This window comes from Ranitomeya imitator, chromosome 4 (assembly GCF_032444005.1).
Source record: "Ranitomeya imitator isolate aRanImi1 chromosome 4, aRanImi1.pri, whole genome shotgun sequence".
Lineage (NCBI taxonomy): Eukaryota > Metazoa > Chordata > Amphibia > Anura > Dendrobatidae > Ranitomeya > Ranitomeya imitator.
This window is the reverse complement of record NC_091285.1, coordinates 627,902,873-627,929,921: the sequence shown is the minus strand read 5'-3', so window position 1 is coordinate 627,929,921 and position 27,049 is coordinate 627,902,873. Positions and strand designations below refer to the sequence as shown.

General features: G+C 45.5%; 1 protein-coding gene across 1 annotated transcript in view; it reads left to right on the top strand.

The window, feature by feature from the left end:
- The first annotated feature begins 7,732 nt into the window (after positions 1-7,732).
- Positions 7,733-27,049, top strand: part of TGOLN2 (trans-golgi network protein 2) — a 37,768-nt gene continuing 18,451 nt past the window's right edge. The window contains exon 1 of the mRNA XM_069766681.1: positions 7,733-7,817. Coding sequence (XP_069622782.1) covers positions 7,748-7,817 — 70 coding nt within the window. The 5' untranslated portion in view covers positions 7,733-7,747. The remainder of the gene's footprint in view (positions 7,818-27,049) is intronic.

The following is a 27,049-nucleotide window of genomic DNA, read 5'->3' as shown; positions in this document are numbered from 1 at the left end:
TCGATTGCCCACATCATAATTTCGCTCAGCAGGCGAAAACTTCCTGGAAAAGAAGGCGCATGGTTTCATCACCGAGCAATCAGAACTTCTCTGCGACAAAACAGCCCCTGCTCCAATCTCAGAAGCATCAACCTCGACCTGGAATGGAAGCGAAACATCTGGTTGACACAACACAGGGGCAGAAGAAAAACGACGCTTCAAGTCTTGAAAAGCTTCCACAGCAGCAGAAGACCAATTGACCACATCAGCACCCTTCTTGGTCAAATCGGTCAATGGTTTAGCAATACTAGAAAAATTGCAGATGAAGCGACGATAAAAATTAGCAAAGCCCAGGAACTTTTGCAGACTTTTCAGAGATGTCGGCTGAGTCCAATCATGGATGGCTTGGACCTTAACAGGGTCCATCTCGATAGTAGAAGGGGAAAAGATGAACCCCAAAAATGAAACCTTCTGAACACCAAAGAGACACTTTGATCCCTTCACAAACAAAGAATTAGCACGCAGGACCTGAAACACCGTTCTGACCTGCTTCACATGAGACTCCCAATCATCCGAGAAGATCAAAATGTCATCCAAGTACACAATCAGGAATTTATCCAGGTACTCTCGGAAGATGTCATGCATAAAGGACTGAAACACTGATGGAGCATTGGCAAGTCCGAATGGCATTACAAGATACTCAAAATGGCCCTCGGGCGTATTAAATGCAGTTTTCCATTCATCGCCTCGCTTAATACGCACAAGATTATACGCACCACGAAGATCTATCTTGGTGAACCAACTAGCCCCCTTAATCCGAGCAAACAAATCAGATAACAACGGCAAGAGGTACTGAAATTTAACCGTGATCTTATTTAGAAGGCGGTAATCTATACAAGGTCTCAGCGAACCATCCTTCTTGGCTACAAAAAAGAACCCTGCTCCTAAAGGCGACGATGACGGGCGAATATGCCCCTTCTCCAAGGACTCCTTCACATAACTCCGCATAGCGGCGTGCTCAGGCACAGATAAATTAAACAGTCGACCTTTTGGGAATTTACTACCAGGAATCAAATCGATAGCACAATCACAATCCCTATGCGGAGGTAGGGTATCGGACTTGGGCTCATCAAATACATCCCGGTAATCAGACAAGAACTCTGGAACCTCAGAAGGGGTGGATGACGAAATAGTCAGAAATGGGATATCACCATGTACCCCCTGACAACCCCAGCTGGACACAGACATGGATTTCCAATCTAATACTGGATTATGGACTTGTAGCCATGGCAACCCCAACACGACCACATCATGCAGATTATGCAACACCAGAAAGCGAATAACCTCCTGATCTGCAGGAGCCATGCACATGGTCAGCTGGGTCCAGTACTGAGGCTTATTCTTGGCCAAAGGTGTAGCATCAATTCCTCTCAATGGAATAGGACACTGCAAGGGCTCCAAGAAAAACCCACAACGCCTAGCATACTCCAAGTCCATCAAATTCAGGGCAGCGCCTGAATCCACAAATGCCATGACAGAATATGATGACAAAGAGCAGATCAAGGTAACGGACAGAAGAAATTTTGACTGTACCGTACCAATGGTGGCAGACCTAGCGAACCGCTTAGTGCGCTTAGGACAATCAGAGATAGCATGAGTGGAATCACCACAGTAGAAACACAGCCCATTCAGACGTCTGTGTTCTTGCCGTTCAACTCTGGTCAAAGTCCTATCGCACTGCATAGGCTCAGGTTTAAGCTCAGGTAATACCGCCAAATGGTGCACAGATTTACGCTCACGCAAGCGTCGACCGATCTGAATGGCCAACGACATAGACTCATTCAGACCAGCAGGCATAGGAAATCCCACCATGACATCCTTAAGGGCTTTAGAGAGACCCTTTCTGAAAATAGCTGCGAGCGCACCTTCATTCCATTGAGTGAGTACGGACCACTTTCTAAATTTCTGACAATATACCTCTATCTCATCCTGACCCTGACACAGAGCCAGCAAATTTTTCTCTGCCTGATCCACTGAATTAGGTTCGTACAGCAATCCGAGAGCCAGGAAAAACGCATCGATATTACTTAATGCAGGATCTCCTGACGCAAGAGAAAATGCCCAGTCCTGAGGGTCGCCACGTAAAAAAGAAATAATGATCCTAACTTGTTGAACTGGGTCACCAGAGGAGCGAGGTTTCAAAGCCAGAAATAGTTTACAATTATTTTTGAAACTCAGAAATTTAGTTCTATCTCCAAAAAACAAATCAGGAATAGGAATTCTCGGTTCTAACATAGAATTCTGAACCACAAAGTCTTGAATATTTTGTACTCTTGCCGTGAGCTGATCCACACATGAAGACAGACCTTTAATGTCCATCGCTACACCTGTGTCCTGAACCACCCAAATGTCTAGGGGAAAAAAAAGGCAAAACACAGTGCAGAGAAAAAAAAATGGTCTCAGAACTTCTTTTTTCCCTCTATTGAGAATCATTAGTACTTTGGGCCTCCAGTACTGTTATGATAAGGTAATTCAGTACCACAATGGACATAGAGGTCAGTGCACATACAGTTACCTGACAATAACCCAAAAACATTGAACGAGCTCTGAGACGTGGGAACTCTGCTGACCGCAATCCTTAATCCTCTTCAACCACACTAGAGGCAGCCGTGGATTGCGCCTAACGCTCCCTATGCAACTCAGCACAGCCTGAGAAACTATCTAGCCTGAAGATAGAAAATAAGCCTACCTTGCCTCAGAGAAATACCCCAAAGGAAAAGGCAGCCCCCACATATAATGACTGTGAGTTAAGATGAAAAGACAAACGTAGAGATGAAATAGATTTAGCAAAGTGAGGCCCGACTTTCTGAACAGAGCGAGGATAGGAAAGGTAACTTTGCGGTCAACACAAAACCCTACAAAAACCACGCAAAGGGGGCAAAAAGACCCTCCGTACCGAACTAACGGCACGGAGGTACACCCTCTGCGTCCCAGAGCTTCCAGCAAGCAGGAAAAAAACAAATAGACAAGCTGGACAGAAAAAAACAGCAAACAAAATAGCAAAGCGAAACTTAGCTATGCAAAGCAGCAGGCCACAGGAACAATCAAGGAGGAAACAGGTCCAATACTAGAACATTGACTGGAGGCCAGGATCAAAGCACTAGGTGGAGTTAAATAGAGCAGCACTTAATGACTTCACCACATCACCTGAGGAAGGAAACTCAGAAGCCGCAGTACCACTTTCCTTCACCAACGGAAGCTCACAGAGAGAATCAGCCGAAGTACCACTTGTGACCACAGGAGGGAGCTCTGCCACAGAATTCACAACAGTAGCCCCCATAGAATATAATGCAGCCCCTCATAGTATATAACACAGCCTCCCTCTTAGAATATAGTATACCCCCACAATAGTGTACAACAGCCACATAGTATATAACACGGCCTCCCCCATAGAATATAATATACCCCCCATAATATATAGCACAACCTGTATAGCAGATAACACAGCCCACGTAGCATGTATACAGCACAGCCCACATAGCAGTATATAGCACAGCCCACTTAGCAGTATACAGCACAGCCCACACAGTAGCATACAGCACATCCCACACAGTAGTATACAGCACAGCCCACACAGTAGTATACAGCACTGCCCACACAGTAGTATATAGCACAGCCCACAAAGTAGTATACAGCACAGCCAACACAGTAGTATACAGCAGAGCCCACAAAGTAGTATACAGCAGAGCCTACATAGTAAAATACAGCACTGCCCACACAGTAGTATACAGCACTGCCCACATAGTAGTATACAGCACTGCCCACATAGTAGTATACAGCAGAGCCCACATAGTAGTATATAGCACAGCCCACACAGTAGTATATAGCACAGCCCACACAGTATACAGCACAGCCCACACAGTAGTATACAGCACAGCCCACACAGTAGTATACAGCAAAGCCCACACAGTAGTATATAGCACAGCCCACACAGTTGTATACAGCACTGCACACATAGTAGTATACAGCAGAGCCCACACAGTAGTACATAGCACAGCCCACATAGTAGTATACAGCAGAGCCCACATAGTAGTATATAGCACAGCCCACATAGTAGTATACTATGGTGGTGATGGCGAACTCAGTCGAGGGGTTCAAGAGAGGCCTGGATGTCTTCCTGGAGCAGAACAATATTGTATCATACAATTATTAGGTTCTGTAGAAGGACGTAGATCTGGGTATTTATTATGATGGAATATAGGCTGAACTGGATGGACAAATGTCTTTTTTCGGCCTTACTAACTATGTTATGTTACTATGTTATACAGCAGAGCCCACACAGTAGTATACAGCACTGTCGACACATTGGTATACAGCACTGCCGACACAGTGGTATACAGCACTTCCCACACAGTGGTATACAGCACTGCCCACACAGTGGTATATAGCACAGCCCACACAGTGGTATATAGCACAGCCCACACAGTAGTATACAGCACTGCCCACATAGTAGTATACAACACAGCCCACATAGTAGTATATAGCACAGCCCACATAGTAGTATACAGCAGAGCCCACATAGTAGTATACAGCACTGCCCACATAGTAGTATATAGCACAGCCCACATAGTAGTATACAGCAGAGCCCACATAATAGTATATAGCACTGCCCACACAGTAGTATATAGCACAGCCCACATAGTAGTATACAGCAGAGCCCACGTAGTATATAGCACAGCCCACATTGTAGTATACAGCAGAGCCCACACAGTAGTATACAGCACTGCCCACACAGTAGTATACAGCACTGCCCACATAGTAGTATACAGCACTGCCCACATAGTAGTATACAACACTGCCCACACAGTAGTATATAACACTGCCCACATAGTAGTATACAGCACTGCCCACACAGTAGTATATAGCGCAGCCCACACAGTAGTATATAGCGCAGCCCACATAGTAGTATACAGCACTGCCCACATAGTAGTATACAGCAGAGCCCATACAGTAGTATACAGCACTGCCCACATAGTAGTATATAGCGCAGCCCACATAGTAGTATACAGCACTGCCCACATAGTAGTATACAGCAGAGCCCATACAGTAGTATACAGCACTGCCCACATAGTAGTATATACCACAGCCCACACAGTAGTATACAGCACAGCCCACACAGTAGTATACAGCACTGCTCACATAGTAGTATACAGCATAGCCCACATAGTAGTATATAGCACAGCCCACACAGTAGTATATAGCACAGCCCACATAGTAGTATACAGCACTGCCCACATAGTAGTATACAGCACTGCCCACACAGTAGTATACATCACTGCCCACACAGTAGTATACATCACTGCCCACACAGTAGTATACAGCACTGCCCACACAGTAGTATACAGCACTGCCCACATAGTAGTATACATCACTGCCCACACATTAGTATACATCACTGCCCACACAGTAGTATACAGCACTGCCCACACAGTAGTATACAGCACTGCCCACATAGTAGTATACACCACTGCCCACATAGTAGTATACAGCACTGCCCACATAGTAGTATACAGCACTGCCCACATAGTAGTATACAGCACAGCCCACAAAGTATATAGCACAGCCCACACAGTAGTATTTAGCACTGCCCACACAGTAGTATATAGCACTGCCCACAGTAGTATACAGCCGAGCCCACACAGTAGTATACAGCACTGTCCACATAGTAGTATACAGCAGAGCCCACATAGTAGTATACAGCAGAGCCCACACAGTAGTATACAGCACTGCCCACATAGTAGTATACAGCAGAGCCCACAGAGTAGTATATAGCACAGCCCACATAGTAGTATACAGCTGAGCCCACAGAGTAGTATATAGCACTGCCCACATAGTAGTATACAGCAGAGCCCACATAGTAGTATACAGCAGAGCCCACACAGTAGTATATAGCACAGCCCACATAGTAGTATACAGCTGAGCCCACAGAGTAGTATATAGCACAGCCCACATAGTAGTATATAGCAGAGCCCACATAGTAGTATATAGCACTACCCACATAGTAGTATACAGCAGAGCCCACACAGTAGTATATAGCAGAGTCCACATAGTAGTATATAGCACAGCCCACATCTCTCCTCCCCACCTAGAATGGCCTCACAGTCCAGTAAAAAAAAAACTCAAGCTCCTCACCTTTCCTCGTGCCCGCGGTTCTCCCTGCCTCTGTCTCAGCGGCTACCGCTGCACTGCCTGGGACACAGTGAGTGCGCGCGCACCCGCAGTGTCAGAGGCAGAGCGGGGAATTATGGGAGAGGGAGCGTCAAGTGACGCTCTCTCCTCCATCATTGTATTCAACTGTACCGGCGTCATAGAAGCCGGTATAGTTGAATGCGGTGGCGGTGCAGGGGGAGGGAAGGGTGAGTCGGCGTGCAGTGGCCCGCTACTGGCACCGGCCCTTCTGGCATTTGCCAGAACTGCCCGATGGCCAGTTTGGCCCTGCCTTCCTGTGAGGGCTCACTCACACGAGCGTATAACGCGGCCGAGTGCTACAAGATATTTTATTGAATAGCTCTTTGCCCAATACTATGGGACAGTGCAGATCTGCGATTATTTTCTCATGCCGATCCAGCATACAAGTCTATGGATGCTTGTGAAACATGGGATTGCACAGACAATGGAGAAGATGGATAAATTATGTTCTCCATCTTCGCACTTGTGCTGCGATTCTCTCAATCGACAGCCATGTGACCCCGATCTAAATGTCAGTTAGGCCGGGTTCACATTGCGTTGGGTGTGTCGTTTAGACGGACTACGTTATACCGCGGCATTAACGTGGTGTTAAGTAGTCCAATGTCGGACGCATCGAGCATCAAGTAGTGAAGCTAGTGATGTGCCGTCATTGAGCGACGGACCCCGAGACGCGGGCTGCAGCTTTTCCGGGTCCGTCACCGCTAGCGCAGATAGAGCATCTGCTAGCTGTATCTGTGCTAGCGTGCTGCCATAACGGCACTTGCGTTAACAGCAGCCTGTTAACATATGTGTTGAACGGACTGCTATTAATGCAATGTGAACCCGGCCTTACAGTATATGATTTTCAAAACTGGCATCACTGCCGGATCTTTGCCTTCCTGACAATTTGTCGTAAGCTGGCGTACACACCACCGCTTTACCAGCGCACTGCACATGTTCAAGGAGGCTTTGGTGATGTAGGACACAGCCATTCTCATGAGCGCACCAGAAATCATGTCATTTAAATGATTGACAGCAGCTGCAGCATCTGAATGATTAACAGCAGTGACCGGAGATTGTCCATCTGTTGCGGTTACAGGCAGATGCCGGCTAAATAACCAAACCTTCCTCCTGAATCCAGCGGGGCAATCCCACATTTGGGGAGCTGTCCTGCTGTCTTGGGAGGTCAGCTATATGTCCTAACAGCTATGGCTGACTACAAAGGTGGCGCAGAAAACAGATGCCTACTTTGTAGTTTTGACAAAAGACTCAAAATCCCTGCTATCAAGCGACAATCTGGTTCTAGAAACGTAATTTCTCGCAAATGTAAGTCCATGAGGAAATGAGGAGTCACAGATTGTACTGTAGAAATCACTTTAATAAAATTTCACATTTCTGAAACAGTTTCACACTCCACCACAAGATGGCGTCCGAAAGCACATCTTTATTCACCTCAGACCTTGGGGTGGACCAACATGGCGGCTCTATTTCACCGGAAGCCGGAAGATTAACAGGAAGTGCCATAGAAGTTTGCACAGCGATGGCTGCCCGTGTGTGTTACGTGCTGCTCCTGTCCGTGCTGCTGGCGGCGGCCGTGTCTCCGGGCCGGGGTGAGAAGTGACAGCCGTTATAGCTATTACTGCAGTGACTGACGGAGGGGGGAGACATACGGGCACTTTCGGTCGGGGGTCCTGACACCTGGTGGTCGCTGTGTTGGTCGCCTGGCTGTGATAGAGGCCGTGCACTAATATGGCGGCTGTAATGCAGACTATTATATATGGCCGGCGTAGATGTTGCTGTATTGGGGCAGCTTTATAATGGGGGTTATTGTGGGTGGGTGTCCGCTGCCCTAGCAGGTGTCAGGTGGCCGCATGTTGGACGAACAGTGTTGTCCTTTATTGTATAAATCTCCCCTATTGTAAATATGTTTAAAGATTCAATTTTGGTAAACATTTGGGCCTTAATTCATCATTTGCATTTTTTTAAAGGTGTTGTTCACTCCCTTTTAGATGAATTAGCCCCCCCTGATAAAATAACATGCAGTCCTTCCGTATCAGCGCCGCTCTGACAGTGCCAGGTTTCCCAGGGCTGCAGGCCACTGTTTTACCGTGTGAGTGCTGCAGCCCATCAGTGGCGGCCACTGTTTTACTGTGTGAGCGCTGCAGCCAATCAGTGGCGGTCTCTGTTTTACCACGTGAGCGCTGCAGCCCAACGGTGGCGGCCACTGTTTTACCGCGTGAGCGCTGCAGCCCAACGGTGGCGGCCACTGTTTTACCGCGTGAGCGCTGCAGCCCATCGGTGGCGGCCACTGTTTTACCGCGTGAGCGCTGCAGCCCATCGGTGGCGGCCACTGTTTTACCATGTGAGCGCTGCAGCCCATCGGTGGCGGCCACTGTTTTACCGCGTGAGCGCTGCAGCCCATCGGTGGCGGCCACTGTTTTACCGCGTGAGCGCTGCAGCCCATCGGTGGCGGCCACTGTTTTACCGCGTGAGCGCTGCAGCCCATCGGTGGCGGCCACTGTTTTACCGCGTGAGCGCTGCAGCCCATCGGTGGCGGCCACTGTTTTACCGCGTGAGCGCTGCAGCCCATCGGTGGCAGCCACTGTTTTAGGCTACTTTCACACTAGCGTCGGAATCTCCCCGTCGCAATGCGTCGGGCAGAGATTCCGACACTAGCGTTTGACGCACTGCACAACGGGTGCAGCGGATGCATTTCTCCGGCGCATCCGCTGCCCCATTGTGAGGTGCGGGGAGGTGGGGGCGGAGTTCCGTCCGCGCATGCGCGGTCAGAAAAAGCGGTCCGTCAGGAGCAAAAAACGTTACATGTAACGTTTTTTGCTCCCGGCGGTCCGCCACAACACGGCGCAATCGCGTCGCTAATGTTAATCTATGGGGCAAAAACGCATCCTGCAAACAACTTTGCAGGATGTGTTTTTTTACATAAACGATGCATTGCGACGTCTGGCAAAAAACGCTAGTGTGAAAGTAGCCTTACCGCGTGAGCACTGCAGCCCATCGGTGGCGGCCACTGTTTTACAGCGTGAGCGCTGCAGCCCATCGGTGTCAGGTAGTGGTCAATAATGTTGTAATTTTTTTTTTTTCTTTTTGTATTTCCTTTTTTTTTTTATTCTCCCCCCCCCCCCCCCCATGCCTTATCCTTTATAAATGGGGCACATGGCTCATAAATGTTGCGAAAAATGCTCTTTATTTTTGTCTTGAACTTGTTCCTCATATTCCTCGCACAGTGCGCAAAATAAAAAAATGAAATATCAAAAGACTGCAAAATAACCCCAGGTGTGGGAGCACGGTGCCAAAAGGCATTATAAGCTAAACGTGAGTTCTAAAGAGGAAAAATGAAGACAAAAGTCATCCCAGCAAATGTAAAAAGATTTCTATTTTATTAACCCCTTACTGACAGAGCCAATTTGGTACTTAATGACCGGGCCAATTTTTACAATTCTGACCACTGTCACTTTATGAGGTTATAACTCTGGAACGCTTTAATGGATCCCGCTGATTCTGAGATTGTTTTTTCGTGACATATTGTACTTCATGTTAGTGGTAACATTTCTTCGATATTACTTGCGATTATTTATGAAAAAAACGGAAATATGGCGAAAATTTTTTAAAATTTGCATTTTTCAAACTTTGTATTTTTATGCCCTTAAATCAGATATGTCACGAAAAATAGTTAATAAATAACATTTCCCACATGTCTACTTTACATCAGCATAATTTTGGAAACAAAATTTTTTTTTGTTAGGGAGTTATAAGGGTTAAAAGTTGACCAGCAATTTCTCATTTTTACAACACCATTTTTTTTAGGGACCACATCACATTTGAAGTCATTTTGAGGGGTCTATATGATAGAAAATAACAAAGTGTGACACCATTCTAAAAACTACACCCCTCAAGGTTCTCAAAACCACATTCAAGAAGTTTATTAACCCTTTACGTGCTTCACAGGAACTGAAACAATGTGGAAGGAAAAAATGAACATTTAACTTTTTTTTGCAAACATTTTAATTCAGAACCATTTTTTTATTTTCACAAGTGTAAAAACAGAAATGTAACCATTAATTTTGTTATGCAATTTCTCCTGAATACGCCAATACCCCATATGTGAGGGTAAACTACTTTTTGGGCGCACCGCAGAACTTGGAAGTGAAGGAGCGCCGTTTCACTTTTTCAATACAGAATTGGCTGGAATTGAGATCGGAGGCCATGTCACGTTTAGAGAGCCCCTGATGTGCCTAAACAGTGGAAACCCCCCACAAGTGACACCATTTTGTAAACTAGACCCCTTAAGGAACTTATCTAGATGTGTGGTGAGCACTTTGAACCCCCAAGTGCTTCACAGAAGTTTATAACGTTGAGCCGTGAAAATAAAAAAAATCACATTTTTTCTACAAAAATGATCTGTGCCCCCAAATTTTTATTTTCACAAGGGTAACAGGAGAAATTAGACCACAAAAGTTGTAGTGCAATTTCTCCTAAATACATCGATACCCAATATGTGGGGGTAAACCACTGTTTGGGCGCACCGCAGAGCTTGGAAGAGAAGGAGTGCCGTTTTACTTTTTCAATGTAGAATTGTCTGGAATTGAGATCGGACGCCATGTCGCGTTTGGAGAGCCCCTGATGTGCCTAAACAGTGGAAACCCCCCACAAGTGACCCCATTTTGGAAACTAGACCCCCCCCATGGAACTTATCTAGATGTGTGGTGAGAACTTTGAATGCCCAAGTGCTTCACAGAAGTTTAGAATGCAGAGTCGTGAAAATAAAAAATATTTTTTTTTCCACAAAAAAGATATTGTAGCCCCCAAGTTTTTATTTTCACAAGGGTAACAGGAGAAATTGGACCGCAATAGTTGTTGTCCAATTTGTCCTGAGTATGCTGGTACCCCATATGTGGGGGTAAACCACTGTTTGGGCGCACGGCAGAGCTCGGAAGGAAGGAGCGCCGTTTTGGAATGCAGACTTTGATAGAATGGTCTGCGGGCGTTATGTTGCGTTTGCAGAGCCCCTGATGTACCTAAACAGTAGAAACCCTCCACAAGTGACCCCATTTTGGAAACTAGACCCCCCAAGGAACTTATCTAGATGTGTGGTGAGAACTTTGAATGCCCAAGTGCTTCACAGAAGTTTAGAATGCAGAGTCGTGAAAATAAAATAAAAAATTTTCCACAAAAAAGATTTTGTAGCCCCCAAGTTTTTATTTTCACAAGGGTAACAGGAGAAATTGGACCCCAAAAGTTGTTGTCCAATTTATCCCGAGTACGTTGATGCCCCATATGTGGGGGTAACCCACTGTTTGGGCGCACGGCAGAGCTCAGAAGGGAGGGAGCACCATTTGACTTTTTGAGCGCAAAATTGGCTGTCGTGTTTGGAGACCCCCTGATGTACCTAAACAGTGGAAACCCCCCAATTCTAGCTCCAACCCTAACCCCAACACACCCCTAACCCTAATCCCAACCTGATCCATAATCCTAATCACTAACCCTAACCATAATCACAACCCTTACCCCAAAACAACCCTAATGTCAACCCTAACCATAACCCTAATCCCAACCCGATCCATAATCCTAATCACTAACCCTAACGATAATCACAACCCTTACCCCAAAACAACCCTAATGTCAACCCTAACCATAACCCTAATCAAAACCCTAAATCCAACACACCCCTAATCCTAATCTCAACCCTAACCTCAAACCTAACCCTAATCCCAATACACCCCTAATCACAACCCTAACCTTAACCCTAATCCCAAACCTAACCCTAATCCCAAGCGTAACCCTAATGCCAACCCTAACCCTAATACCAACCCTAATCCAAACCCTAACCCTAATCCCAGCTCTAACCCTAACTTTAGCCCTAACTCTAACCCTAAATTTAGCCCCAACCCAAGCCCTAACCCAAGCCCTAATTTTAGCCCCAACTGCTCTTCTCCTGCCGGCCGACAGATGGCGGGCGCACTGCGCATGCGCCCGCCATTTTCTTTTGCCAAAAAGATGCCGGCGGCCAGGAGGAGCAGCAGGAGGATCCAGGGACACTGGTGAGTATAATAGGGTCCCTGAATCCCCCTATTTCTCTGTCCTCTGATGTGCGATCACATCAGAGGACAGAGAATTACACTTTGCTTTTTTTTTTCTTTTTTTTTTTTTTTGCGGTCGCCTGTTGTGAATTCTGTGGCTGAGTTCACTTCTGTGGTCACAAGTGGTATTGCAGTCTCTGGGCTTCCTCCCTCAGGTGTTTTGGTGAGCTCGTTGGCTGCCTTGCTATTTAGCTCCACCTGAGTCTGTCTTCCTTGCTCCTTGTCAATGTTCCAGTGTTGGATCTGAGCTACTGCATCTTTCCTTGGGCCTGCTGCTCTGCTAGATAAGTGCTTCTAGTTTGTTTTCTGTTTTTTCTGTCCAGCTTGCTATTAACTTTTGCTGGAAGCTCTGAGAAGCAAGGGGTGCACCGCCGTGCTGTTAGTTCGGCACGGTGGGTCTTTTTTGCCCCTTTGCGTGGTTTTCGTTTTAGGGTTTTTTGTAGACTGCATAGTTCTCTTTGCTATCCTCGCTCTGTCTAGAATATCGGGCCTCACTTTGCTGAATCTATTTCATTCCTACGTTTGTCTTTTCATCTTGCTAACAGTCATTATATGTGGGGGGCTGCCTATTCCTTTGGGGTATTTCTCTGAGGTAAGTCAGGCTTGTATTTCTATCTTCAGGCTAGTCAGCTCCTCAGGCAGTGCCGAGTTGCATAGGTAGTGATAGGCGCAATCCACTGCTGCTTATAGTTGTGTGAGGATAGATCAGGTACTGCAGTCTACAGAGATTCCACGTCTCAGAGCTCGTCCTATTGTTTTTGGTTATTGCCAGATCTCTGTATGTGCGCTGATTACTGCACGCTGTGTTGCCTGATTGCCAGCCATAACAGTACAAGGAGCCCTTCAATGATTTCCAATAGAGGGAAAAAAGAAATCCTGACATCATTTTTTTTTCTTAGCTCTGTCTTCAGTCTTTTTTTTCCCCTAGACATTAGAGTGCTTCAGGACACAGCTGTGGACATGGATATTCAGGCTCTGTGCTCCTCAATGGATAATCTCGTTGTAAATGTACAAAAGATTCAAGATACTATTGATCAGAAATCGATGCTAGAACCAAGAATTCCGATTCCTGATTTGTTTTTTGGTGACAGAACTAAGTTCCTGAGCTTCAGAAATAATTGTAAGCTATTTTTGGCCTTGAAACCTCATTCTTCTGGTAATCCTATTCAACAGGTTTTGATTATTATTTCTTTTTTGCGTGGCGACCCACAGGACTGGGCGTTTTCTCTTGCACCAGGAGATTCTGCATTGAGTAATGTTGATGCATTTTTCCAGGCGCTGGGATTGCTTTACGATGAGCCTAATTCAGTGGATCAAGCTGAGAAAAATCTGCTGGCTTTATGCCAGGGTCAGGATGATGTAGAAGTATATTGTCAGAAATTTAGGAAATGGTCAGTACTCACTCTGTGGAATGAATCTGCACTAGCGGCTTTGTTCAGAAAGGGTCTCTCTGAAGCTCTTAAGGATGTAATGGTGGGATTTCCTATGCCTGCTGGTTTGAATGAGTCTATGTCCTTGGCCATTCAGATCGGTCGTCGCTTGCGCGAGCGTAAATCTGTGCACCATCTGGCGGTATTGTCTGAGAGTAAGCCTGAGCCTATGCAGTGCGACAGGACTATGACTAAAGTAGAACGGCACGAACACAGACGTCTGAACAGACTGTGTTTCTATTGTGGTGATTCTACTCATGCTATTTCTAATTGTCCTAAACGCACTAGGCGGTTCGATAGCTCTGCCGTTATTGGTACTGTACAGTCCAAATTCCTTTTGTCCATTACCTTAATGTGCTCTTTGTCATCATATTCTGTCATGGCGTTTGTGGATTCAGGCGCTGCCCTGAATCTGATGGATTTGGATTATGCTAAACGTTGTGGATTTTTCTTGGAGCCTTTGCGGTGTCCTATTCCGTTGAGAGGAATTGATGCTACACCTTTGGCCAAGAATAAGCCTCAGTACTGGGCCCAGCTGACCATGTGCATGGCTCCTGCACATCAGGAAGTTATTCGCTTTTTGGTACTGCATAATTTGCACGATGTGGTCGTGTTGGGGTTGCCATGGCTACAAACCCATAATCCAGTATTGGATTGGAACTCTATGTCGGTAACCAGCTGGGGTTGTCAGGGAGTACATGGTGATGTTCCATTTTTGTCTATTTCGTCATCCATTCCTTCTGACATCCCAGAGTTTTTGTCGGACTTTCAGGATGTATTTGAAGAGTCCAAGTCTGATGCCCTACCTCCGCATAGGAATTGTGATTGTGCTATCGATTTGATTCCTGGTAGTAAATTCCCTAAGGGTCGTTTATTTAATTTGTCCGTACCTGAACACACCGCTATGCGCAGTTATGTGAAGGAGTCCCTGGAGAAGGGACATATTCGCCCATCGTCGTCACCATTGGGAGCAGGGTTCTTTTTTGTAGCCAAGAAGGATGGTTCGCTAAGACCGTGTATTGATTACCGCCTTCTTAATAAGATCACTGTTAAGTTTCAGTATCCCTTGCCATTGATTTCTGACTTGTTTGCTCGGATTAAGGGGGCTAGTTGGTTTACTAAGATTGATCTTCGTGGTGCGTATAATCTGGTGAGAATCAGGCAGGGAGATGAATGGAAAACGGCATTTAATACGCCCGAGGGTCATTTTGAGTATCTGGTGATGCCGTTCGGACTTGCCAATGCTCCATCTGTTTTTCAGTCTTTTATGCATGACATTTTCCGTGAGTATCTGGATAAATTCTTGATTGTTTACTTGGATGACATTTTGATCTTCTCAGATGATTGGGAGTCTCATGTGAAGCAAGTCAGAATGGTTTTCCAGGTACTGCGTGCTAATTCCTTGTTCGTGAAGGGATCAAAGTGTCTCTTCGGTGTGCAGAAAGTTTCATTTTTGGGGTTCATCTTTTCCCCTTCTACTATCGAGATGGATCCGGTTAAGGTTAAGGCCATCCAGGATTGGACTCAGCCGACATCTCTAAAAAGTCTGCAGAAATTCCTGGGCTTTGCTAATTTTTATCGTCGCTTCATCTGTAATTTTTCTAGCATTGCCAGACCATTGACCGATTTGACCAAGAAGGGTGCTGATTTGGTTAATTGGTCTTCTGCTGCCGTGGAAGCTTTTCAGGAGTTGAAGCGTCGTTTTTGCTGTGCCCCTGTGTTGTGTCAACCTGATGTTTCTCTTCCGTTCCAGGTCGAGGTTGATGCTTCTGAGATTGGTGCAGGGGCGGTTTTGTCACAGAGAGGTTCTGGTTGCTCAGTGTTCAAACCATGTGCTTTCTTTTCCAGGAAATTTTCTGCTGCTGAGCGTAATTATGATGTGGGCAACCGAGAGTTGCTGGCCATGAAGTGGGCATTCGAGGAGTGGCGTCATTGGCTTGAGGGTGCTAAGCATCGCGTGGTGGTTTTGACTGATCATAAGAACCTTACTTATCTTGAGTCTGCCAAGCGCTTGAATCCTAGACAGGCCCGTTGGTCGTTATTTTTTGCTCGTTTTGATTTTGTGATTTCATACCTTCCGGGCTCTAAAAATGTGAAGGCGGATGCTCTGTCTAGGAGTTTTGTGCCCGACTCTCCGGGGTTATCTGAGCCGGCGAGTATCCTCAAGGAAGGAGTCATTGTGTCTGCCATCTCCCCTGATTTGCGGAGAGTGTTGCAGAAATTTCAGGCTAATAAACCTGATCGTTGTCCGGCCGAGAAACTGTTCGTCCCTGATAGGTGGACTAGTAAAGTTATCTCTGAACTTCATTGTTCGGTGCTGGCCGGTCATCCAGGAATCTTTGGTACCAGGGAGTTGGTTGCTAGATCCTTCTGGTGGCCATCTCTGTCACGGGATGTGCGTGCTTTTGTGCAGTCCTGTGGAATTTGTGCTAGGGCTAAGCCCTGCTGTTCACGTGCCAGTGGGTTGCTTTTGCCCTTGCCGGTCCCGAAGAGGCCTTGGACACATATTTCGATGGATTTCATTTCTGACCTTCCCGTTTCTCAAAAAATGTCGGTCATTTGGGTGGTCTGTGATCGCTTTTCTAAAATGGTCCATCTGGTGCCCTTGGTTAAATTGCCTTCCTCCTCTGATTTGGTGCCTTTGTTCTTCCAGCATGTGGTTCGTTTACATGGCATTCCTGAGAATATTGTTTCTGACAGAGGTTCCCAGTTTGTCTCGAGGTTCTGGCGAGCCTTTTGTGGTAGGATGGGCATTGACCTATCTTTTTCCTCGGCCTTCCATCCTCAGACTAATGGCCAGACCGAACGAACCAATCAGACCTTGGAAACATATCTGAGATGTTTTGTTTCCGCTGACCAGGATGATTGGGTGTCATTTTTGCCGTTGGCTGAGTTCGCCCTTAATAATCGGGCCAGCTCGGCTACCTTGGTCTCTCCATTTTTCTGCAATTCTGGGTTCCATCCTCGTTTCTTTTCAGGACAGGTTGAGTCTTCGGACTGTCCTGGTGTGGATTATGTGGTGGACAGGTTGCAGCAGATCTGGACTCAGGTAGTGGACAATTTGACCTTGTCCCAGGAGAAGGCTCAGCTGTTCGCTAATCGCAGACGCCGTGTGGGACCCCGACTTCGTGTTGGGGATCTGGTTTGGTTATCTTCTCGTCATATTCCTATGAAGGTTTCCTCTCCTAAATTTAAACCTCGTTTTATTGGTCCGTATAGGATTTCTGAGATTCTCAATCCGGTGTCTTTTCGTCTGACCCTCCCAGACTCCTTTTCCATACATAATGTATTCCATAGGTCGTTGTTGAGGAGATACGTGGCACCTATGGTTCCATCTGTGGAGCCTCCTGCCCCTGTTTTGGTGGAGGGGGAATTGGAGTATATTGTGGAGAAGATTTTGGATTCTCGTGTCTCTAGACGGAAACTCCAGTATCTGGTCAAATGGAAGGGTTATGCTCAGGAAGATAATTCCTGGGTTTTTGCCTCTGATGTCCATGCCCCAGATCTTGTTCGTGCCTTTCATGTGGCTCATCCTGGTCGGCCTGGGGGTTCTGGTGAGGGTTCGGTGACCCCTCCTCAAGGGGGGGGTACTGTTGTGAATTCTGTGGCTGAGTTCACTTCTGTGGTCACAAGTGGTATTGCAGTCTCTGGGCTTCCTCCCTCAGGTGTTTTGGTGAGCTCGTTGGCTGCCTTGCTATTTAGCTCCACCTGAGTCTGTCTTCCTTGCTCCTTGTCAATGTTCCAGTGTTGGATCTGAGCTACTGCATCTTTCCTTGGGCCTGCTGCTATGCTAGATAAGTGCTTCTAGTTTGTTTTCTGTTTTTTCTGTCCAGCTTGCTATTAACTTTTGCTGGAAGCTCTGAGAAGCAAGGGGTGCACCGCCGTGCTGTTAGTTCGGCACGGTGGGTCTTTTTTGCCCCTTTGCGTGGTTTTCGTTTTAGGGTTTTTTGTAGACTGCATAGTTCTCTTTGCTATCCTCGCTCTGTCTAGAATATCGGGCCTCACTTTGCTGAATCTATTTCATTCCTACGTTTGTCTTTTCATCTTGCTAACAGTCATTATATGTGGGGGGCTGCCTATTCCTTTGGGGTATTTCTCTGAGGTAAGTCAGGCTTGTATTTCTATCTGCAGGCTAGTCAGCTCCTCAGGCAGTGCCGAGTTGCATAGGTAGTTGATAGGCGCAATCCACTGCTGCTTATAGTTGTGTGAGGATAGATCAGGTACTGCAGTCTACAGAGATTCCACGTCTCAGAGCTCGTCCTATTGTTTTTGGTTATTGCCAGATCTCTGTATGTGCGCTGATTACTGCACGCTGTGTTGCCTGATTGCCAGCCATAACAGTCGCCGGTAAACAGTTAATTACCAGCGATTGCAAAACAGGGGTCGGTAAAACCGACCCCGATCATGTTCTTTGGGGTCTCTGCTACCCCCGGCAGCCGAGACCCCAAAGATTCTCCCGGTGGCGGGCGCCTTGCGCATGCGCCCGTCATTTTGAAGATGGCGGCGCCCATCGGGAGCCACGAGGAGCACCGGGGGAGACAGGTAAGTATTGGGGACCCCATTTCTCTGTCCTCTGATGTGCGATCACATCGGAGGACAGAGAAATTAAAAAGAAATCGCGGTTTTGTTTTTTTTTGTTTTTTTGCGATCGCCGGTAAACGGTTAATTACCGGCGATCGCAAAAGCGGGGTCGGTAAAGAAAATCCGACTCTGGGGGGCGCTATTTACTTTTTCCACAGCGCCGTTAATTAACGGCACTGTGGTTTAAGTACCCTTAGCGGCCGCCGTTAAAAGGCGTATCGGCGGTCGTTAAGGGGTTAAATAAAGTTTCTATAAAAATCCAAAGTAGCGACACACAAATACATACAGCGGTGGGCAAGAGACTGAGGGGACCCCACAATACTGTAATATACACACTGCCCAAGCTGAGTGAAAGATTTATCAGATATTTATAATAATAATACATATTCAGCTAAGATAAGTGAAAATTTGCATGAAAAAGCACAAAAAGCCGACCTAGTGCGACCTAACCCTAATACACATCCAGCTAAGGTACGTGGGCATATGTATGTATAAGGTAGGTGGCATCCCCAGATGGAGAGCACAAAATAGTCATGAAATAGATGTTACTTCCCCTCCAAGGACCATTTACTACCTGCCTTATATGTGCATGTGCCCATAGCTGAAAATGGATTAGGGTTAGTTCACACTAGGGGTTTGTTGGTGCTTTTTTTGTGTGCACATTTTTTACATTACCAGCTATGTCTATGAGACTTCAGAAATCTCATGCACACAGCTTTTTTTTTTTGTCGTTAGTATTTTGTGCTTTGAATGTTTTTTTTTTTTTTTTTTTTTGCACAATGGAGCAGGTCACTTCTTTCAGTGTTTTTTTTTTTTTCTACGTTTTTCACCCATTGACATGAATGGGGGGTGAAAAAAATGCTGAAAATCCGCAGCAAAAACGTAGGTTTTGCTGCATTTTTTTTGTACCAAACTTGATTCTATAGAATAGGAGTTTATTTTTTTTCCAGCACTAAACTGTGTCAGCATGCACAAGAGACAAATGTAGCATGCCAAAACCGCAGCAAAAAAAGCATCAAAAATGCAAGGAAAATGTGCTTTTTTTTTTCTGCCAAGAGATCAGGTTTTGCTGCTTAAAAAAATGCTGAAAAAACGCCCTGTGTGAACTTACCCTTATTATTACTAACATATTATCTGATAAATCTGTCACTCGGCTTGGGTAGTGTTGATATTACACTACTCTATTTATTGTGGGGTCCCCTCAGTCTCGCGCCCACCATTATATGCATTTGTGTGTCGGTACTTTGGATTTTTATGGAAACTTTTTTACTATTTATTATTACTAATATACGGTATATCTTTTTAAATCTACTGAGATGACTTTAGTCCTGGCATTTTTTTTGTGTTTAGGATTCAAGATAGCAACCAGGCGTACATAAATTCACTTGGCGGAGGGCCAGGGTGCATTTGCATAAAAATATTACGACTCTTTAAAAAAAAAAGTCACAATTGATGAATCGGCTGTAGATATCTAGAAAACAAGACCCATGCTCACGGTGGCGAGCTTATAATATATATCCAAGCAATTAAAGAAAAACTAGACCTAATCCCCCCCCCCTGCAAATTAAAAGTAGAATTTTCACAAAAAAACTAGTCCTCAATAGGCAAAGATGCAAAACTATATCCGACTTCTTGTGTTATAAGACCTCCATAAGTTAGGACATATACTACACTCTTAAAGGGGTTGTGAATCCATTTTTATTTATTTGTTTGGGGGGAGGGGGGTCAAACTGTCATATTAAAAAAAAAAAAATAAAAAAATTAAGTACCGCAACACCTCACAGTTCCTCTTCTACCTCCTGTTCCAATGCTTCCCTGAGTCTCCGCTGGTCTCTACTTTCTGGTCCCTCTTGAGACACAGGAAATGCCACCTAGCCAATCATTGGCCACAGAGGTGACACGCCTCAGCCAGTGATTGGACAAGCAGTTTATTCCTGTGTATCAGGAAAGTGAGACCAGGGAAGCATTGGTAGTAGAGCTGCAGAAGGTGAAGGAGAGGAGTCTCTCTTCATTTGTGACTCTTCATTAGGATCATGTATTAGAGACCTCCATGAGATGATGTTGTGCCGTTTTAGCTGCCATATTCTCCCCTAGTTGGGATACATCTTGGTGAGAATATTCCATAATGCAACATTTGATGGAACTGACCTGTTTTCCGTTTTATATGTCCAATGAGATATGTATAAAAAAGGAGACGCACAGAGGTCTTGGACATGAAAGGAGTCTGTACTACTGTCCTGAGATATGATCCTACACATCTAGTGGCATCTGCTCTACCCCCACTACAGTTTAGGGGTCCAACAAAAAAGTAAATGCCAGTGTAAATACATAGAAGATACCGAATAAAGAGAACCTTGAGCTTATGGTCTAAAATGGAATTACAAGGACTAAAAGACCCTGACGAAGGACTCAGTTCAGAAATGCGCTGTACTTGGATCGGCGGACCTTAAAGGCATAAGTCCCCCCCATTTCCCCTGAGCGGCTGCTATTGCACCCAAACACTTTATTTATCCCATATTTGCACCTACTTTGTGCTAGCACCGCCACTTTGTATTGTTCTTTTCATTGTCTCTTGTTCATGCACTGCTGCAGGGTCACTCTTTGGCACAAGCCCGCTACACTCATTAACTCCTTATTGTACCTGTTTTAGTGCATATGAATACACCGTAGCACCTTTTATTTTATAATTTTGGTGCAAATAGTGGTGGTTTTAATATATATTTAATATACCGGTACTTTTTTTTTTTTTGCCGCCAAGTATCTTTTCATAAAACATTTAACGATTGTTTCTGACAATATTTTCTGACATTGTTTTTATTTATGTGGCTATAACTTATGCGTTCAAACTACCGTTTTTGGTCCACTGTCTTTTCCGTCATTTTATGTCTTTATTACCTTACTAGCTGACGAGCCCGGCGTTGCCTGGGCATAGTAAATATCTGTGGTTAGTTATAGCACCTCACATCTCTTATTTTCCCATCACGCCTCTCATTTTCCCAATCACATCTTTCATTTTCCCCCCTCACACCTCTCATTTTCTCCCTCACTTCTCTCATTCCCCCCTGTAGTGCTACCGTTTACCACTTCTGTTTAATAAAGGTATTTTTATCAAAACATCCATTAGTCCTGATTAGTGTTGAGCGATACCCTCCGATACTTGAAAGTATCGGTATCAGATAGTATCGGCCGATACCCGAAAAATATCGGATATCGCAGATACCGATATCCGATACCAATACAAGTCAATGGGACATCAAGTATCGGAATGTATCCTGATGGTTCCCAGGGTCTGAAGGAGAGGAAACTCTCCTTCAGGCCCTGGGATCCATAGTGAGGTGTAAAATAAAGAATTAAAATAAAAAATATTGATATATTCACCTCTCCGGCGGCCCCTGGACATCACGCTGGTAACCGGCCGGCTTCTTTGTTTAAAATGAGCGCCTTTAGGACCTGCGAATGACGTTGCGGCTTCTGATTGGTCACGTGCCGCTCATGTGACCGCCACGCGACCAATCAGAAGCCGCGACGTCATTCGCAGGTCCTCAATTCCTAGAATTAGGAGTTTAGTGAATGAGAATGACGTCGCGGCTACTGATTGGTCGCGTGGCGGTCACATGGGCGGCACGCGACCAATCAGAAGCCGCGACGTCATTCTCAGGTCCTAAAGGCGCTCATTTTAAACAAAGAAGCCGGCCGGTTACCAGCGTGATGTCCAGGGGCCGCCGGAGAGGTGAATATATCAATATTTTTTATTTTAATTCTTTATTTTACACATCCCTATGGATCCGATACCACAAAAGTATCGGATCTCGGTATCGGAATGCTCAACACTAGTCCTGATACTTCCCTTTTAGACCATAAGTTCGAGGTTTTCTTTGTTCGGTTTCTTCAAATTTTTGAATGGTCTACCACTCATCCACCTAGCAAATATAAACCACTATATATATATATATATATATATATATATATATATATATATATATATATATATATATATATATATATATATATATATATATAATTTTCCTGATATATAGGCATTTCTACTTTCAGTTTGTGTAAATACATAGTATAGTGTGACAGAATGCGCCAGAGAAGGGAAGTAAATCAGAGGATAGTAAAATGTCTGCAAATCTCTCGAGGAATGAGCTGATTGTTTGTGAGAACATTCGTTCCCGACTATCCAACAAGGTGCCGGCAATCGCACATCTCCAAACAAAAATGCTGATTTGGCAGGTGGTAAACAATCTTATCATCAGCACATTGTCTCATGTGACCTGGAGATGTGTTGCTGATAACATGAGGGGGTCAGAATGATGCTGTTGTCCATAGTTTTGACCCCCATTGTTCATCATCAGCCTGTGTACGCAGGGAGCGTGCCGCAGCTGATGTATGAAGACCTATTGATCGTACCAGCCATCGATCTGTCCCCTCATAAACAAACGCAGATTAACTTGTGCATTGTCTAGTGTTGCACTTAAGGTACCGTCTCACAGTGGCACTTTGGTCGCTACGATGGCACGATCCGTGACGTTCGAGCGATATACTTAGGATCTCGCTGTGTCTGACACGCTCCTGCGATCAGGGACCCCGCTGAGAATCGTACGTCTTAGCAGATCGTTTGAAACTTTCTTTCGTCGTCAAGTGTCCCGCTGTGGCGGCATGATAACATGGTGTAACAAAGGTGTGCACGATATTCTCCACCTCCTCTGCTGATTCTACATCGCAAATACGTCATGAAATTATCGCTCCAGCGCCGTGCATTGCTAAGTGTGACAGCAGTCTACGACGCTGGAGCGATAATGGAGCGACGCTGGAGCGTCACGGATCGTGCCGTTGTAGCGACCAAAGTGCCACTGTGAGACGGTACCCTTTGACATGACGATTTCTGGCCATCAGTGTACACGGGATATTAGACTGGTCGCTTACACAGCCTGATGAGGAGACACAACGATCCCCTCTATGACTGTTCCCTCGCCATATACAGTATCAAGGTATCAGCAGCACCTCCTCCGTGCACACCAGGCGATGTGATGTACTGATGATGACATATATTTTTGGCATAAATGATGCAGTCAACTTAAGAACCAGCGTTTTGAAGGGTGCATTGCACATGGGTGGTCATGGCCTAACAGTGGCCCCGTGGTTTACCGTCTTACATGCACCTTTCAGGCCCTAACCGGATGCCCGTGCGCTTTATGCCGGTAGACATAACACAGAATTATTCCAGTGCACTAGAGATTAAGCTCCTAGAAATTTTCCAAGAGTGGCAGTACTAAAAAAAAAAAATATTTTTAAATTTATAAAAATATTTCAAGAAACCTTCCACCATAAACATGTTTTTTTTTTTTTTAATGTATGGAAAAAGAAACAAAGCTACACATCTGTTATTGCTGCATCTGTAATGACCCAAAGAATGGTTTGATAATACTTGAAGACAGCGCCCACAGAAGGGCGGACCAGAGGAGTGATGGCCGACAGAATGTGCAGGCGCGGGATTTCCGTACACTCACATGATGTGAAAGGGAAGTCTGAAAAATGGGGAGGAGAGAACCTGTAGCGCACGTCCCATAGCCTGGAAGAGCGAAGGCCACATCCAGGAGGCGTGCAGGCAAGACTAATGTCACCTGTATACAACCTGTGTGCCCATTTTATTAACGCAAAAAGCTCAGTGATAGGTTAAGGTGTAAGCAGGCCTGGACGTTAAGGGGTAAATTTGTGTATGTTTCAGTGAACCAGTTTTCAAGGTGTGCACTGCTGACTGTAGTTATAGGTCTTCTCCTCCCTTCTAAATGTTTAATTAACCAAATAATGAGGTAGCTGACAACAATATGGATGCGGCTGAGACTCTGACCACCAAGGGCACATGATTCTTTTTCATAGTCGTGCTGCCATTGGTTTGTCTCGGGTGAGCAAAGTGTTCTGCCAAACCATAGAGACCGATGTACAGACATCTGAACATAAGAAGCGCTGATCGACCATACTGCAAGACGATCAGTAATAAGATCGCTCTGTCCCCAGACAATCGTCCTTAAGGCCCCGTCACACTTAGCGACGCTACAGCGATCCCGACAAAGATACGACCTGTCAGGGATTGTTGCTGCGTCGCTATGTGGTCGCTGGTGAGATGTCAAACTGTGAGATCTCCCCAACGACGCAGCAGCGATGCGGCGGCCTGTAGCGACCTGTACAACGATGTCACATGGCAGCTATTTCATGACGATTAACAGACCTCAATGAGGGACGTCCTGTCATGAGGTCGTTGGTAAGGTGTCAAACACAGCGATGTGTGCTACCCAGCGGGACCTCAACGATCAAAAAAAGGTCCAGGCCATTCCGACACGACCAGCGATCTCACAGCAGGGGCCTGGTCGCTGCTACGTGTCACACATAGCGAGATCGCTACTGAGGTCGCTGTTGCGTCACAAAACTTGTGGCTCAGCAGCGATCTCGCTATGTGTGACGGGGGCTTAAGTTTACACGGGAAGATGCACTCAGACAGACTGTTAACAAGCTGTGCAATGGAGACACAAAGAAATACATTTGTTGCTTAAAAGGTGTTGTCCAGGCTTGTAGTTTGTCTGCAGTGACTCTGTGACTGCAAACTTGTGACTCCTCGCAGCAGGGACTGCGCACTGCCAGATGTATGCGGTTTGCTTATTTCCTGCCACATTGCGACTACACGGATCTGGCCTCATTCCCATTGTATTGAGCGAGGTCAGGTACATGTAACCGGCATGTGATGTAAATTGCTTACTTGCTGTCACACACCCGCCCCGCTCCAACAATGGAGAATTCTAACTGCGTGCACACTGTGAGGATTCATAAGCCTGCAGTGACATAAAGTGACTGCAGACTTGAACTACAAGCCTGAACAACCCCTTTAAAGAAAATCTGTCAGCAAAAAAAAAAAAGTGTATACTTGCAGTGATATTGGTGACCTGCAGATAGATACTGTGTGACATGCGACTAAAGGGGGGAAAATATATTGTCCCTGCTGCCGTTCACTTCCAGTTACTGGGGCGCTGATGGTCTGGTTGGATTGTTTAGAAGATCAACTTAAAAATAAGGTGGCTAAGGACAATGTTTTAGCCATGATTTAATTTGGTGGGGCAGCAGCATTCGTTGTGGATGCCTCAGCTGATATGGTCATAATGGCGGCCAGATCAGCAGTAGTTTCCAATGCAACTCATAGGGATCTGTGTCTGAAATGCTGGCCGGGGACATTCAGGCAAAATTTATGCTGGATTCCACGTGAGGGCGAATATCTGTTTGGTACTGCCCTGTACAATATTCTGGAGAAAGCAGGTGACTGCAGAAAAGGATTTCTAAATCTGTTCATTCCGTCCTATAAAAAGTCCTTTTGGAGGAGAAGGTTTAACCGTAGAAGACCTCCCAGAGATTAGGATAGATACAGTTGTGGCCAAAACTATTGACACCCCTGCAATTCAGATAATACTCAGTTTCTTCCTGAAAATGATTGCAATCACAAATTCTTTGGTATTATCTTCTTTTAATTTGTCTTAAATGAAAAAACGCAAAAGAGAATGAAGCAAAAAGCAAAACATTGATCATTTCACACAAAACTCCAAAAATGGGCCAGACAAAAGTATTGGCACCCTCAGCCTAATACTTGGTTGCACAACCTTTAGCCAAAATAACCGCTCCCTGTAACCATCAATGAGTTTCTTACAATGCTCTCTTGGAATTTTAGACCATTCTTCTTTGGCAAACTGCTCCAGGTCCCTGATATTTGAAGGGTGCCTTCTCCAAACTGCCATTTTTAGATCTCTCCACAGGTGATCTATGGGATTCAGGTCTGGACTCATTGCTGGCCACCTTAGAAGTCTCTAGTGCTTTCTCTCAAACCATTTTCTAGTGCTTTTTGAAGTGTGTTTTGGGTTATTGTCCTCCTGGAAGACCCATGACCTCTGAGGGACACCCAGCTTTCTCACACTGGGCCCTACATTATGCTGCAAAATTTGTTGGTAGTCTTCAGACTTCATAATGCCATGCACACGGTGAAGCACTCCAGTGCCAGAGGCAGCAAAGCAACCCCAAAACATCAAGGAACCTCCGCCATGTTTGACTGTAGGGACCGTGTTCTTTTCTTTGAATGCCTCTTTTTTTTCTCCTGTAAACTCTATGTTGATGCCTTTGCCCAAAAAGCTCTACTTTTGTCTCATCTGACCAGAGAACATTCTTCCAAAACGTTTTAGGCTTTTTCAGGTAAGTTTTGGCAAACTCCAGCATGGCTTTTTTATGTCTCGGGGTAAGAAGTGGGGTCTTCCTGGGTCTCCTACCATACAGTCCCTTTTCATTCAGATGCCGACGGATAGTACGGGTTGACACTGTTGTACCCTCGGACTGCAGGGCAGCTTGAACTTGTTTGGATGTTAGTCGAGGTTCTTTATCCAACATCCGCACAATCTTGCGTTGAAATCTCTTGTCAATTTTTCTTTTCCGTCCACATCTAGGGAGGTTAGCCACAGTGCCACGGGCTTTAAACTTCTTGATGACACTGCGCACGGTAGACACAGGAACATTCAGGTCTTTGGAGATGGACTTGCAGCCTTGAGATTGCTCATGCTTCCTCAGAATTTGGTTTCTCAAGTTCTCAGACAGTTCTTTGGTCTTCTTTCTTTTCTCCATGCTCAATGTGGTAAACACAAGGACACAGGACAGAGGTTGAGTCAACTTTAATCCATGTCAACTGGCTGCAAGTGTGATTTA